The sequence below is a fragment of the Megalops cyprinoides genome, chromosome 16 (genome assembly GCF_013368585.1).
Source record: "Megalops cyprinoides isolate fMegCyp1 chromosome 16, fMegCyp1.pri, whole genome shotgun sequence".
NCBI lineage: Eukaryota > Metazoa > Chordata > Actinopteri > Elopiformes > Megalopidae > Megalops > Megalops cyprinoides.
The window spans coordinates 11,219,178-11,231,299 of NC_050598.1; the positions used below are offsets into that span (position 1 = coordinate 11,219,178).

The following is a 12,122-nucleotide window of genomic DNA, read 5'->3' on the forward strand; positions in this document are numbered from 1 at the left end:
GATCGCGTGCACCGTTTAAAATCCAGATTGGCAGCACTGCAGTAGGTGGCTAAATTAGCTAGCTGGCTAACTACAGCTACCTTACAGTGTGGCCAGCTGCAACGTTCTTGATTGCATTGGCTAGCTAGCTGTATGCGTTTAAACTGAGAGCTGATATCAGTCAGATGGGTGGTATTAATCGTTAGTTAATTAGATTTCTGGGAATCGTTTGATGTTATCGACACAATTTGCATAGCCAGCGTGTGTGCCGTAGACGGTAGCTAGCAAACGTCAGCTAACTCCGCTGACATTGAGAGGCTGTTGTCGGGGGCGGGGGTCGATGTGTAGCTAGCTGGCTAACTTGCCTAGAATCGGGGCGTGTATCGCTAGCTACTGTCATTGGAGGAAACGACCTGGCTGCTATTTAGCGATTATTTGGAGCTGTAGGATGTAACTAGTTAGCTCTAATACAACATACCGATAGCTGGATGTAGACTTATCTACATGCATTGTTACTTCATAGTTTAGCGAGAATTCACATTTCTGTTGGTAATCGCTTTAACCGAAAAAACCTGGCCAGCAACAACAAAAATAGCTGCATGTGCACACGGTTTAAAATAGCCAGAGACTAAGAACTAGCTAATATTCTTGAGGTCAATAGGGCCGCTAGCTAGCTACATCGACCGTAGCTAGCTAGCTGCCTTTTAACGTATGCGGGCAATGCAGTGCTTGCTGCAGTGGTCGATCTGAACGGAAATCCAGGATTCCCTTTTCGGTGATTGTTAGCTTGCTAGCTAACACTCGAAATGGCCTAATTATTTCCGGACTGAAAACAGGTATGTTTTGTGTGCTATGTTATTTGGTTTATCCTTATGTTCAAGAAATAGGAAATGTTAGTGTTCACTCATTAAGAGCCCGTTTAGCTGTATAGCTAGGTTGCTAAACGTTTGATTTTAATTTAGCTAGCTACCTAGTTTAACTGATGATGGGCGGTTACCTTGTGCTGGCCTGGAAAGTTAGCCAGCAAGATAGATAGTTTGTCATGTTTCGACTCACAGGCCCTTATTTTAATATTTTGTCGACAGTTTTGTGTAATTTGTGGCCTTTGTACTGTCAATAGTTCAAAAGAAGTGCATGGGGTATGTTAGCTATCTTGCTAAAAATAATAATATAAAATAAGGAAGTTGATGTGCAGTAGCCAGTCGCCACCAACAGGTTGCAGTAGCTACTTCTGTGGTTGTTGGTTGCATAGAGTCAGAGCGGAGGCATCGCGGGGCTCCACACATAAAAGCTCCATTTTGTTCATTTTATGGCGGGTGTGCGGGGTTGTTTTCCTGTTAAGCTGGTAGACAGCTTTGAACGCAAAAATATTCGCGAGTCAAGGTATCGTCTATAAAGAATGGAGCAAGCCGCGGAAATAATTTAATATTGATTTTATTTTCTTTAATTACGTATCCCGGGCTTTGAAGATTGCAGAGGGGAGAAAATAGCTTGGCTAGCTTGTTAGCCAACTAGCATGCTACACTACGTGGGACTCTTGAGCGATATGAGACGACGCTTTAGCTAGACAGCTATCTGTAAAACGATGTCAGATTCACCGTCACACACCAATAACGTTTCATTTGAACGGTAGGAAACGCTCTTTATTTGCTCGTTAAATGTGTTACATGGGGGATAGCAAGCTGTTTGTTGCCTTGGTTGAGGTAACGTTAGATAGCTAACGTTAGCTAAACGCACTAGTCTGAAAAGATTTGTGCAGAGACCAGATAACTAGTAAGCTAGCTTGCTGAAAACTTACTGAACTTGTGCAGTGTCACAATGTTTATGCATTACAAGTAACGTTAGATTAAAATATAGGTCCCATATTAGCAACAGCTTCGTGCAGGCATATCTGATTTGTTGCTAATTTAATGACATTGGAATTGTAGCCAATGTATTTTATATTTTGCAAGACGTCCTGAATAAGGGCGTTTGTCATAGCTATCTATCTAATTGTATTTATATTTTTAACGGGTCACTAGCTAGCTTGTTATGCTTGTTCCTTTTGTCGTCGTTATTATTACTATTAAAGATAAGATTTAAAAAAGCCCATCTGGAATGCGTAAGTTGCTGGCAGAACGATTTTGTTAGCAAGTAGCTTGCTGGCACGCAAGGAGGCAGGGTCTTTGATTTTCCGGGTTGATCCGCCGCTTTGCCAAAGGCACGGCGGAGTCCTTGCTTTTTTGACGTTGCTTCCAATCCCCTTTTCCCCTGTCTCCGTTTTCCGATCGTTTGGTCCCGCTAATCGTCTTAACGCGCTCTCTAGTCAACTGTTTATCGTGTGTATATCATGTCGCCCAGCCAGCCAGCTAGCTAGCTAGCTAACAGTTTGCCGTCTGCTTGACCAACTTCGCGAGAGTTTGACGTCTATGCAAAAAGCGTTTTTACTGTGCGGGGGCAAACAGGGTGTCCTACTGGCGCTGCGTCCCAAGCCGCCCCCTTTCCCCTTCACCCGAGGCCCCCTTCAAACGTGAATATTCTCTGACATCAGCGAGTGGGCCGGTGAATCGGGGAGAAGGAGGCGGGAGGTTTAAAATGTCCACACCGAGGCACCCCCACCGCCTTCACTTCATTGTCTAGGAACAATGACAGGCTCTGACAGAATTCGGAGAGAGGAAAAGGCTGCGAAAATAAGTTGTGGTGTTTGGTTGTCGGTCCTTTAAAGTAGTTTACTAAAGTCATCAATAATAGGGAATCATAGTATGCAGTCCAACACCCACTTACTATATATTGCTAGCAAGAAATGTGATATATTGTCTACGGCTGCCCGGTTAACTGGCTAGATGATCTAGCTTGCCGCTTATAATTTTGCTGGTTGGTTTTCACGGCCAGCTAGCTCGTTATATTGCTTGCCACCTGTGATAATGGCCAACTACTTAGTTCTGTATTATAGCTAGCGAGTTATTGTAACAACATATGGCGAATACATCGTTTGGCAGTTAAATAGCCAGCTAGCGTATTTTAGCCAGGTGGCACATATATCGCTAGACACATAGATAAATCACAAGCTAGCTTGTTATAGTAACCTCACTCAAGTGACATTAGCTCGTTCTTATGTAGCTAGCGATTGTGTACAGCCATGTAGCTGTTTTAAGTTCAGTAGACTTCATAAGATTCCACAGTTAGACAGCTGGTGTGCATTCCACATTTAATTTTAAATGGTGACAGGATATTAACAACTTACGTGCTGCTGTTGGTTATTATGCGGAGTGAATGCCTGTAATGTAGAATTATGTGTAAGGTAATCAGTTTTTTCCCTAGTTACAAAGCAAACAATTTCACAGGCTTTGTTGAAATTGTCATTTTTTTTCTCACTTGCCCTAAGATGATGCTTGTGTGACATGGTTGAGGTTGTTCCAGTTGAGAAAAAGGAGCTTTCACTTGCCTTTGGTAGCTCCCTTTGACTGAATGCACGTGTGTGCCCTTCCTGTTGGATGTCCCAGACTTCCTTATGTCTAATATCCTGGGGTCTGAGTTTGCACAGGCTTCATTTATTCCTTGTTTATTTTTAATGAGAATTATATTCAACCTCAGCAGCACTTAAGGAGAGAAAAACATTTTATCCTGATGTACCACAGATGGTGTATTTTACTGAAGCAACTTCTTTGGCACACAGTCACAAAATAGTGGTTGCATTGGGCCGAGTTATTCTCGCATGTTTTAGTGAGAAGTGAAAAGAAATTGTGACGGACAACTTTGTTGCTGGATTGCAAGGCTCAGACTAATCTGAATCACTGTGATGTTTATCTGGCTAACAAGCAGTATTTGTCAATAATTATAAAAACATTTTTGTAATAGGCTAGTAGTCTTTTTTTTTCCAGTAAAGACAAATTTACATCACTGACAGTACATACATCTAGCCCACTGACTTCAATTATAAACAATGTAACAATTAAATAGAACTAAAACTGAAAGATTACGTAGATCATGAGCCTCACATTAATGTTTTGCTCCTTCATGAGTGTCAAGTTTTTTTTAAATGTCACAACTGTGTTAGCATTGTCATTCCAACATGATTTCCAGAAACCATTGCTTCTGCAGTACGGAGAACAAGGATGTAGTGGCTTTTTAGCACACAGACCTCCAGATTGCTTTGTTGTACATTTTATACAGTGTCTCCTATGGCACACCTCTTTAGTTTTCATGGACAAGATTTCATTTTTGTATCTTAAAATAATTTGAATAAAATGGGTTATCACATAATTGGTCAATCAGATGGCTAACTAGCCACTGTAAATATCTTTTGCAGGTGTTTTTTTTTTTCTGTAGGGTCACTTGAATTTATGTAGCTTGAGCAGTTAACTAGTTTTGTAGTAATTAGTTTTGTCAGTTGTTGTCACTTGTATTGAATTTCTCCAGGTATGCATCATCAGTCTGATGAAACCCAATATGGGACATAGGATGTAATTTTATTTATATATAGATTGAATGTTTGTAAAAGTTTGTAGTTCACCCCTTTCTCTTTAATGGGAAAGTGGTATTGGTAATACAACATAGTGAGAAGATGTTATCATACCCTGTAATTAAATGTGCTGGATGTTCCTCTTTTAATGAAAAAAATTACCAGTGTTACAGTCCATAAGTAAAGCAGATGGCATCTTTCTTGGTAAAGGGCAAAATGCGTTGGTCTTCCTGCACTTTATCTTAAAAGGCTTCATTGAAAGATATATATATATATATATATATATATATATATATATATATATATATATATATATATATATAATATTTATTTATTTATTTATTTATCTTAAGTGGTTGATAGTTTTACCGGGATGTTTTCTGCTTTGACCGGTTCAGTGTTGGTTACGTTGCCTTATAACCTGGTGAATTGTTTACATGTGCATGTATAGGTAGCCATTCAGCAGGTTTGACGGCAAATGGGAATGTTGTATGCCATAAAATTGGTGTAATGCTGTGTGCACGTGTGTGTGTGTGTGTGTGTGTGTGTGTGTGTGTGTTCTTCCCGATTGTCACTTTTGTAAACTGCTTTTTATCTCTGGAACCCCAGGTATACAGCATGGATCCAGGTGGACTGAAACATAGCAATAAGCAAGATGAGAGCTTGACCCTCGTGGATTACAGTGATAGAGCAAGCAGCACCATGTCAGTGTCCTCCAGCTCGGTGGATTCTTTATCCAGCCCCAGGCTGCAGCCAGGCTCCGGAGACGTGTCCAACGGAATGGGCAACAAGGCCCCTCAGGAGGGGCTGACCACAGCTGTGTCGGTGTCCATGGGACTCTACGGGGAGGAGCCCGACTCCAAGGTGATCGGTAACGACCAGAGAGCGCAGCCCCAGCAGTCTCCCGGCCTCTTCACCCTGGGGGAGAACTTCTCCCGCCTGGAAGCAAGCATCGCAGACTTAAATCGCTGCGCCACTTCGATGGATTCCCTCATAGGCGGAGCGGACCCCAACCTTTTCCCTTTGAAAACAGAGGATTTCTCGCCCGTGGGCAGGGGGGAGATCGACCTGGATCAGGACACCTTCGGGCAGGTCGGCAGGGACTCCGACATCAGCCAGAAGCTCTTCAACGACAACGCCCTCGACCTCCTGCAGGATTTCGAGCTGACGGGCTCCCCGTCGGAGCTGAACGACTTCTACGTCGGCGACGACACGGCGTTCCTCTCCTCACTGACCACCGACGACTCCCTCCTGGGCGACATCGGCGCCATGAAGCAAACCAAGCCCGTCGCTTGCGGCAACGGCAACAGCTGCGCCAACGTGAACGGCAAAGACCAGCAGCTGCTGGACAGCGGCGCCCCCACGGCCGTCATCAAGACGGAGAAAGACGCCTACATCCAGCTGTGCACTCCGGGCGTCATCAAGCAGGAGAACGAGAGCCGGCGCTACTGCCAGATGAGCGGCTCGGACGTCGGCGGCCCCCTCAACTCCTCCATTTCAATCTGCGGCGTGAGCACCTCGGGCGGACAGAGCTACCACTTTGGAGTTAACGCCTCGACGACGGTCGCCGCGCAGCAGCAGGATCAGAAGCCCGTCTTTAACCTGTACCCACCGGTGGCTTCTGTCGGGGAGACCTGGAACAGAGGACAGGGGTTTGGGGACACCGCTGGGATGCAAAGGGCAAAAGAAACCTATACTGGTTCGCCACCTTTCTCTTCTACCTTCATCAGGTAAGGGGTACAAAAATGGTAATTAAGGACTGGGCAAAACACTTTGAGTTTTGTATGCAACAAGAACAGTGAGCAACCACTGCATTTTTGAATGCAGCGGTGTGTTTCCCTGTGAAGTATCAAAGTCTGTACTTGAAAGTGTTTTGCCTACGATAGGAAGTAGGCTTACTTTAACTAAATGGAGGCCTAGGAATGGCCTTTATGGATTGTTTTAATTTCCTTTAGTACTACTGGGAAAGGAAGGGGGTGGACTTCATTTGTACACCCGTTTTTGGTTTTCCTGCCAAATGCTAGCTGGGTTTGTTGCAATAAAATGCAGCCCTTTCGGAGGTGTGTATTATTTCTTAGTAATATGTTGCTAAACGCTGCGTTGACCTTTGTTCGTCTTCTGGGAACAAGGTTGAACAGTGTTGTGAAATGAGTCTGAACGCCATTTGGCATTTGTGGGAGAACACAAACTTTAACGCCTTTAAAAAAATCCCTATGCGACGTGCTAACAGTGAGGAACTGGCTATTTAGTGTTAATACTGTAACTGCAGGTGAATATCCGTCGCCGTTTTTGTCGCATACGTTTTGTGTGGGAGCCAGTAGAATGCCTGCAGTCCGGATAAAAATAGCATGAGGAGTATGTCAACAAAAACAACATGGCTTGAGAAGCACTTAGGGGAGGAATTTCAGTTCAGCCCCAGCTTGCTGGAAAAACGCATGTGAAAAAAACGTTGGTTACGGATCATTGAAACTGAACTGCTTTCAGGGTCGTAATGAAGTAGTGCGTGAGGCCGCCTATTGCGGAGGTGGCCACAGAAACGGAGCCGCCGTTCTGGATTTGGCTAAATGGCCACCCGGTGTTTCTGTGCGCACGCCCACAGCAATCCCTCATTTTTAGAAAAATCCCCGTCCCCATCTGTCAGCTCGGAATGCGAGCGCCGCGGCCTGCGATGACTCCGCCGGGGTGTATCGCCACGATGGGAGAGCTGGGTAGATCTTATCTGCTGTCTGGAGGGAGGCCAGGTCTGTAAAGCTGAAGACTGAGATTGATTCATTAGCTCACTTTAAAGCTGTGCACTCCAGAATTCAACAATGTATCACGTTGGGATGTGCTTTTCTTATTGATGTGGTTTCTGAGTTCTCAATGACTTACGATTGTGGCTTCCAAGCTTTCTGTGACACTCCAGTGAGTTGCACCTTTGTAAATAACGATTCACTGGAAAGATATCTGCATTCCCTTACACTTTCAGACTGGACTAATATGCCATTGTGTTTTGTATGGGTGTATTAGTTTTTTCTTCATGAATATTGACTGTGTGCTGAGGAAGTTATGGCCCCATATAAACCAAAATATTGAAGTTGTATCAAGTTGTAGAACTGTGGCAGTGGATATGAGGTCATTACATTTTGAAATGTCTTGTTCTCTTTTGAAATACTCAGCTCTGTTTGAAAAGGTCAACAATCACAGAAATATGTAGGCCTTTCGTGTTTGTTTTTGTTTTCCTTTTTGCATGTCTTCAACATATGTGCACCTCGACCACTAGCCATTGGTATGCACACAGCCTGTCTAAGCAGTGATTTTGTGGCCTGGAGTTAAGGTTTCTTTTTTTTTTTTTTTTTTTTTTTGCACATTTGTACAGCATTTCTAAATCGCTATACACGAAGTGGAACTCACATCAAACTCTACTAACCTTCCCCTGCTGAATTTACAGCATTAGGCCTCATCTACAGCTCGGGCAGTAAGGAATTGTGAGGTTGGACATTGCACTCAGTAACACTGAAAGTAAAGACAGGCAGAAGTTATATCCTGTTTCAATAACAGCACAGTACAGATTATTACAGATCATTAATACAGATCATTATTTTTGGGTGTCTTTAGTTCCTGATAAAATCTTAGATACTGTAAGCTGGGGAATTCCCAATTTCTCAGCTGCGTTTCTTTAATTGGTCTTAACAGTCAACAGTCTTATGACTGTTGCAAGACTGTGGCACTTAGCTTAACGGTATAACTTTTCTCTCAAAATGTTTTAGGTGCTAGATGCTTTAGTTTATGGTGTAAGGTGAGAGACCCTGTATTCAAGCGAGTGAGCGAGTTTCGAACCTGGGTTTTCACTGCTCACTGCCAGCCCCTTACGGCCAGCGTCGTTGCCAGTTGAGCTAAAGGCAAATTGCCCCTAGCCTGTCGGCAACAACGCTAGTTAACCAGGCCTCAGGGAGTAACCACTGCAGCTGCTCGGCTACCTGCTCACACGAGCTACTCACTTCAGCTCTGCCACAGTTATGCATTCTGTTCAGTTATTACATCCTGTGAATGAGCCCATAATGATTCTAATAAGAAAACTGCCTGATGTTTACAAGCTGAATTTTTAGTTTAGCAAGTTAGTATAGGTGTAAGTGTAGAAAGATTCTGTTCCAGGCTCACAATGTTTTTTGATCTCATTATTTCGTTGATTCTAATATTGGTATTTCTTGTAAGTGGAATTCGCCGTATGTTCAATGAATGTTGAGCAACCTGCCTTTGTCCAGGGCATGTGTCTATTACCCTGGCTTATCTTAACAGAAGAACTTTTGCCTCCAACTCGGTACATAAAAACTAGGTCATGTGTCCTATGCCAACAGCGTGTCTCTAGTGGTAGCTGGTGAGATGTTTGTTGAGAAAATACCATGTCTCAAAGCATGCTGGCAAGTGCAGTAACATGACTCTTTAAAAATTTGAGAAATTCCTTTTCTCGGGAAGCATAGCTTTTGCTAAACATGCCACTTTTGAGAGATGGAAGTTTTTTCCTCTGGTTGGATAAATGGCCGATTTAGCATCCAGTTTAAAATAATTTTTAACCTTGGTCTCGGCGCATTGGCAGGAAAGAGACACACAGTATCGGATGTTAAGAGTTCTTAGACATCCTTCGTCTTCCTTTATGTGGTGGGGGGAAAAAAAAATAGCGTGACTCAAATATCTATTGTGAAAACCACATTCAGGTAGAAGGTCAACAAATACTTGTTTTGCAGGTATGCTAACGAGGAAACGAGCAGAGCAAATTACCAAACAAGATGTGAGTCACTGTGTTATGGGCGAGACAAAGTTTTGGTATTCCGAAGTATCAGACATCTGAGGCGCTGACTGATTTGATATGGCAGACGGGAATGATGTGCATTTCCTTTGTCTGCCATCGGATTAAAGTAGTTTGCCATGAAAAGGAATGTGTAAGGAAGTACACTGACTCACTTAGGACATAGCCTACCTTTTGTTTTCTTTCCAGACATGCTGACTGTTATGTCCTGCAGCTGGGTAGAGCCATGCCTTTGCAGAGAATGAAAACACATGCTTGCACAGCAGTGGCTGGCAACAGTGGGACAGTCTAAGTAAAAATGAATCCGGCTGTCAGCCTTTCAGTTTGATTTGATTGAGGTGTAGGTGTTCTTTTGTAGTTTGCCACACTCATTTTGACTCTAAAATGTGAGGATTCAGATTGTGCACGGACTGGCCAGAAATGTCCTCATTTTTGTTATTAATCGTTTAAAGTTAGTCTGAGACCATTGGTTACAGAAATATGTTGGCTGTGATGTCCAAAGAAGTAGAGTTCTCTCTGTGATTGGTTTACAATTGTCTGTCATCAGCACACTGTGTCCATCACTATCTTGTAGATGCTTGCTCAGAATTTCAGAACGGAACATGTGATTATAACTCTGATTTATCCCACTTGATTTTGTGACTTAGTGATGCTCATTCAAGGTTGTTGTATAAGAATGTCTGAATATTCTTGGAACTTGGAACTTCTATTAAAGTATGCATATAACTCAGTACAATTGCCATTTTAATGGTACTTTCCATAAAAAAGAAGCACTCTCTTTACTGGGGATGTGCAGAAGAGCTTTTACTCAAACTTGCATTCGCACTCTGAATAAGGGTGTTGTACTTCTATTCAAATCAGAAAATGGGAAGTTCAAATACAAATGCTTATTTGTAGTTACAGAGCAGTAGCAATGCTGTGACAAGCACAGTCTGATAAGTTGACCAAAAACCACAACTCTTAAAATCTATACCAGAGCATTAGCAATATGCAGAACCACTTACATCCTGATAAGTTCTTGATATGTGCTTTAATGCTAAAATAAACTTTTAATTATTGGTGTAAATATTACTTTTAAATATATCTTATACATATACAACACATACAACATATACAACACATGGATGGATGTCGGGTTTGTAACATGAGCTAGCTAGCTAAACTACAGTATACACATTTGTACATTTTACAAAAGATCACCGGCCCAAAAGAAAAGCACCAAAGGGATTTTTAAACATTGAACATTACTTTTTCTTATCAAGATGTCAAGCAGTGAATTACAAATCACTCTTCCTGTACACTTTGTGTTACCACAAGAAAGGAAATTGAAAAAGTGGCTGGTGTAATTGCGTGATTAGAGCACACCGAGTATGTTCTTATAGAATAGATAATGAAAGGATCTCATTTTTATGCTTTGTTCAATTTATAGATCATTCATAATCCGGTTCGTTAGAAATAAATGATCTCAGCAAAGGTGCCAAAATTGCATCCAAGGCTGCTTGAGAGAGTGGGGGGGGGGGAAACAGCAGTTCCATTTTACAGTAAGTGCAGCTACAGAAAGCCTACATAAACATGGTGTACCGGCTGCACTAAGAAATTAATGCATCATGCACGGCGCATGACACGCTTTATCACATAACTTGTGATGTAGGAATGGATATCACGGCCGACCTTGCCAACAGTGTGCTCGAGCGATGAGGTGTGTGTCAATCTGAATCATCTGACTCGCCCACAGCAATCAGCTATTTCACACACAACAGGTCCCGCAATGCACCATGTTAGAGCCAGCACCGACTGTAAGATTGGCATTTGTTATTGGCAAACATGTAGCTTAAATAGCGTTTAACATACTGAATTTCAATACTTAATTTGATTACAAAAAAGGCACCACTTTCTGTGGTTGGTGAGAGAACTTCCAAGTCATTTGGGTTTTTTTTTATTTTTTATTTTTCATTATTCTGTTCGTTTTTTAATTCATTTTGAATTCATTTCATTCCACAGTTTACTTGTTAAGCTATTTAGGTTACATTAAAATGTATTAAAATTTTATTTAAAGGATACTTTAAAATAATGGTTGTCTCATATTTGGGTTAATTCAGTACATTTTCCGATTGAACTTGTTGCTGTAGCTTTACACTGAGATATTAGTGTTAATTGTTACATGAAACACCCTTACACGCAGATTAAAAATTGATGATAGATTTCCCCCCGTATTGAAATAAGTGCAGCAACACAATGCGATAAATAGCTTGTGGTACAAGGATAAATAAATTGGAAGGTGATCTGAACTGGCCTATTCCAGCTCAGCGGTGACCGGGAACAGATGGTGAAACAGAAGATGGGTTTCGTCTCTGATTTGCATGCATGTTCGAATTGTGAGCTCTTTTGTGGGCTGCGGGTCTGAGTGGGAGTGAGCTCCCGCGCTCCTCAGACCGTGACATTTTGCGGCTGGCTGTTAGTTTGGCCGGAGCCTGCGCTCTGCGGGGTTGGCATTAGGGCACGACGACGCACGAGCACCCTCCCTGAAAGAGACATTCCGGTTGCTCGCGGCGGTGTTGATGCGCAAGGCTGACCGGCTCTCTGTCGTCCCTCTCGAGTCCTTTTCTCCTCTGCTCTGTCACATTAGGCGCATTTAGCGAGCTTTTCCGTTGCATCGCCACATTCTCTTTGATGTAAACATTGACCTTTTGGCTCGGAGCTCATGTTGATTGTGTTTATCAGTTGACTGTTTTCCACGCAGTTGTACAGCAAGCTTTGTTTGTTTTTGTTACGCCCCCACAAAACCTATTTTTATCTCTGGCTGTAAGACCTGTTATACATGGAATGATTAACTGAACTCTTCACATTAAGGAGGGCCAAACCAGTATTCTTGAAATGCAAGCTTTACCAAACAAACCTTGTCAGTAGATAATAATC

General features: G+C 42.5%; 1 protein-coding gene across 2 annotated transcripts in view; it reads left to right on the top strand.

Annotated features, from left to right (window-relative positions):
• Positions 1–1,296: 1,296 nt before the first annotated feature.
• The window catches only part of nr3c1 (nuclear receptor subfamily 3, group C, member 1 (glucocorticoid receptor)), a 45,076-nt gene continuing 34,250 nt past the window's right edge, over positions 1,297–12,122 (top strand). For both annotated transcript variants that reach the window (XM_036548765.1, XM_036548766.1), the window contains exons 1-2: positions 1,297–1,608; positions 5,030–6,150. In XM_036548765.1, the coding sequence (XP_036404658.1) occupies positions 5,039–6,150 (1,112 nt within the window). In that variant the 5' untranslated portion in view covers positions 1,297–1,608; positions 5,030–5,038. The remainder of the gene's footprint in view (positions 1,609–5,029; positions 6,151–12,122) is intronic.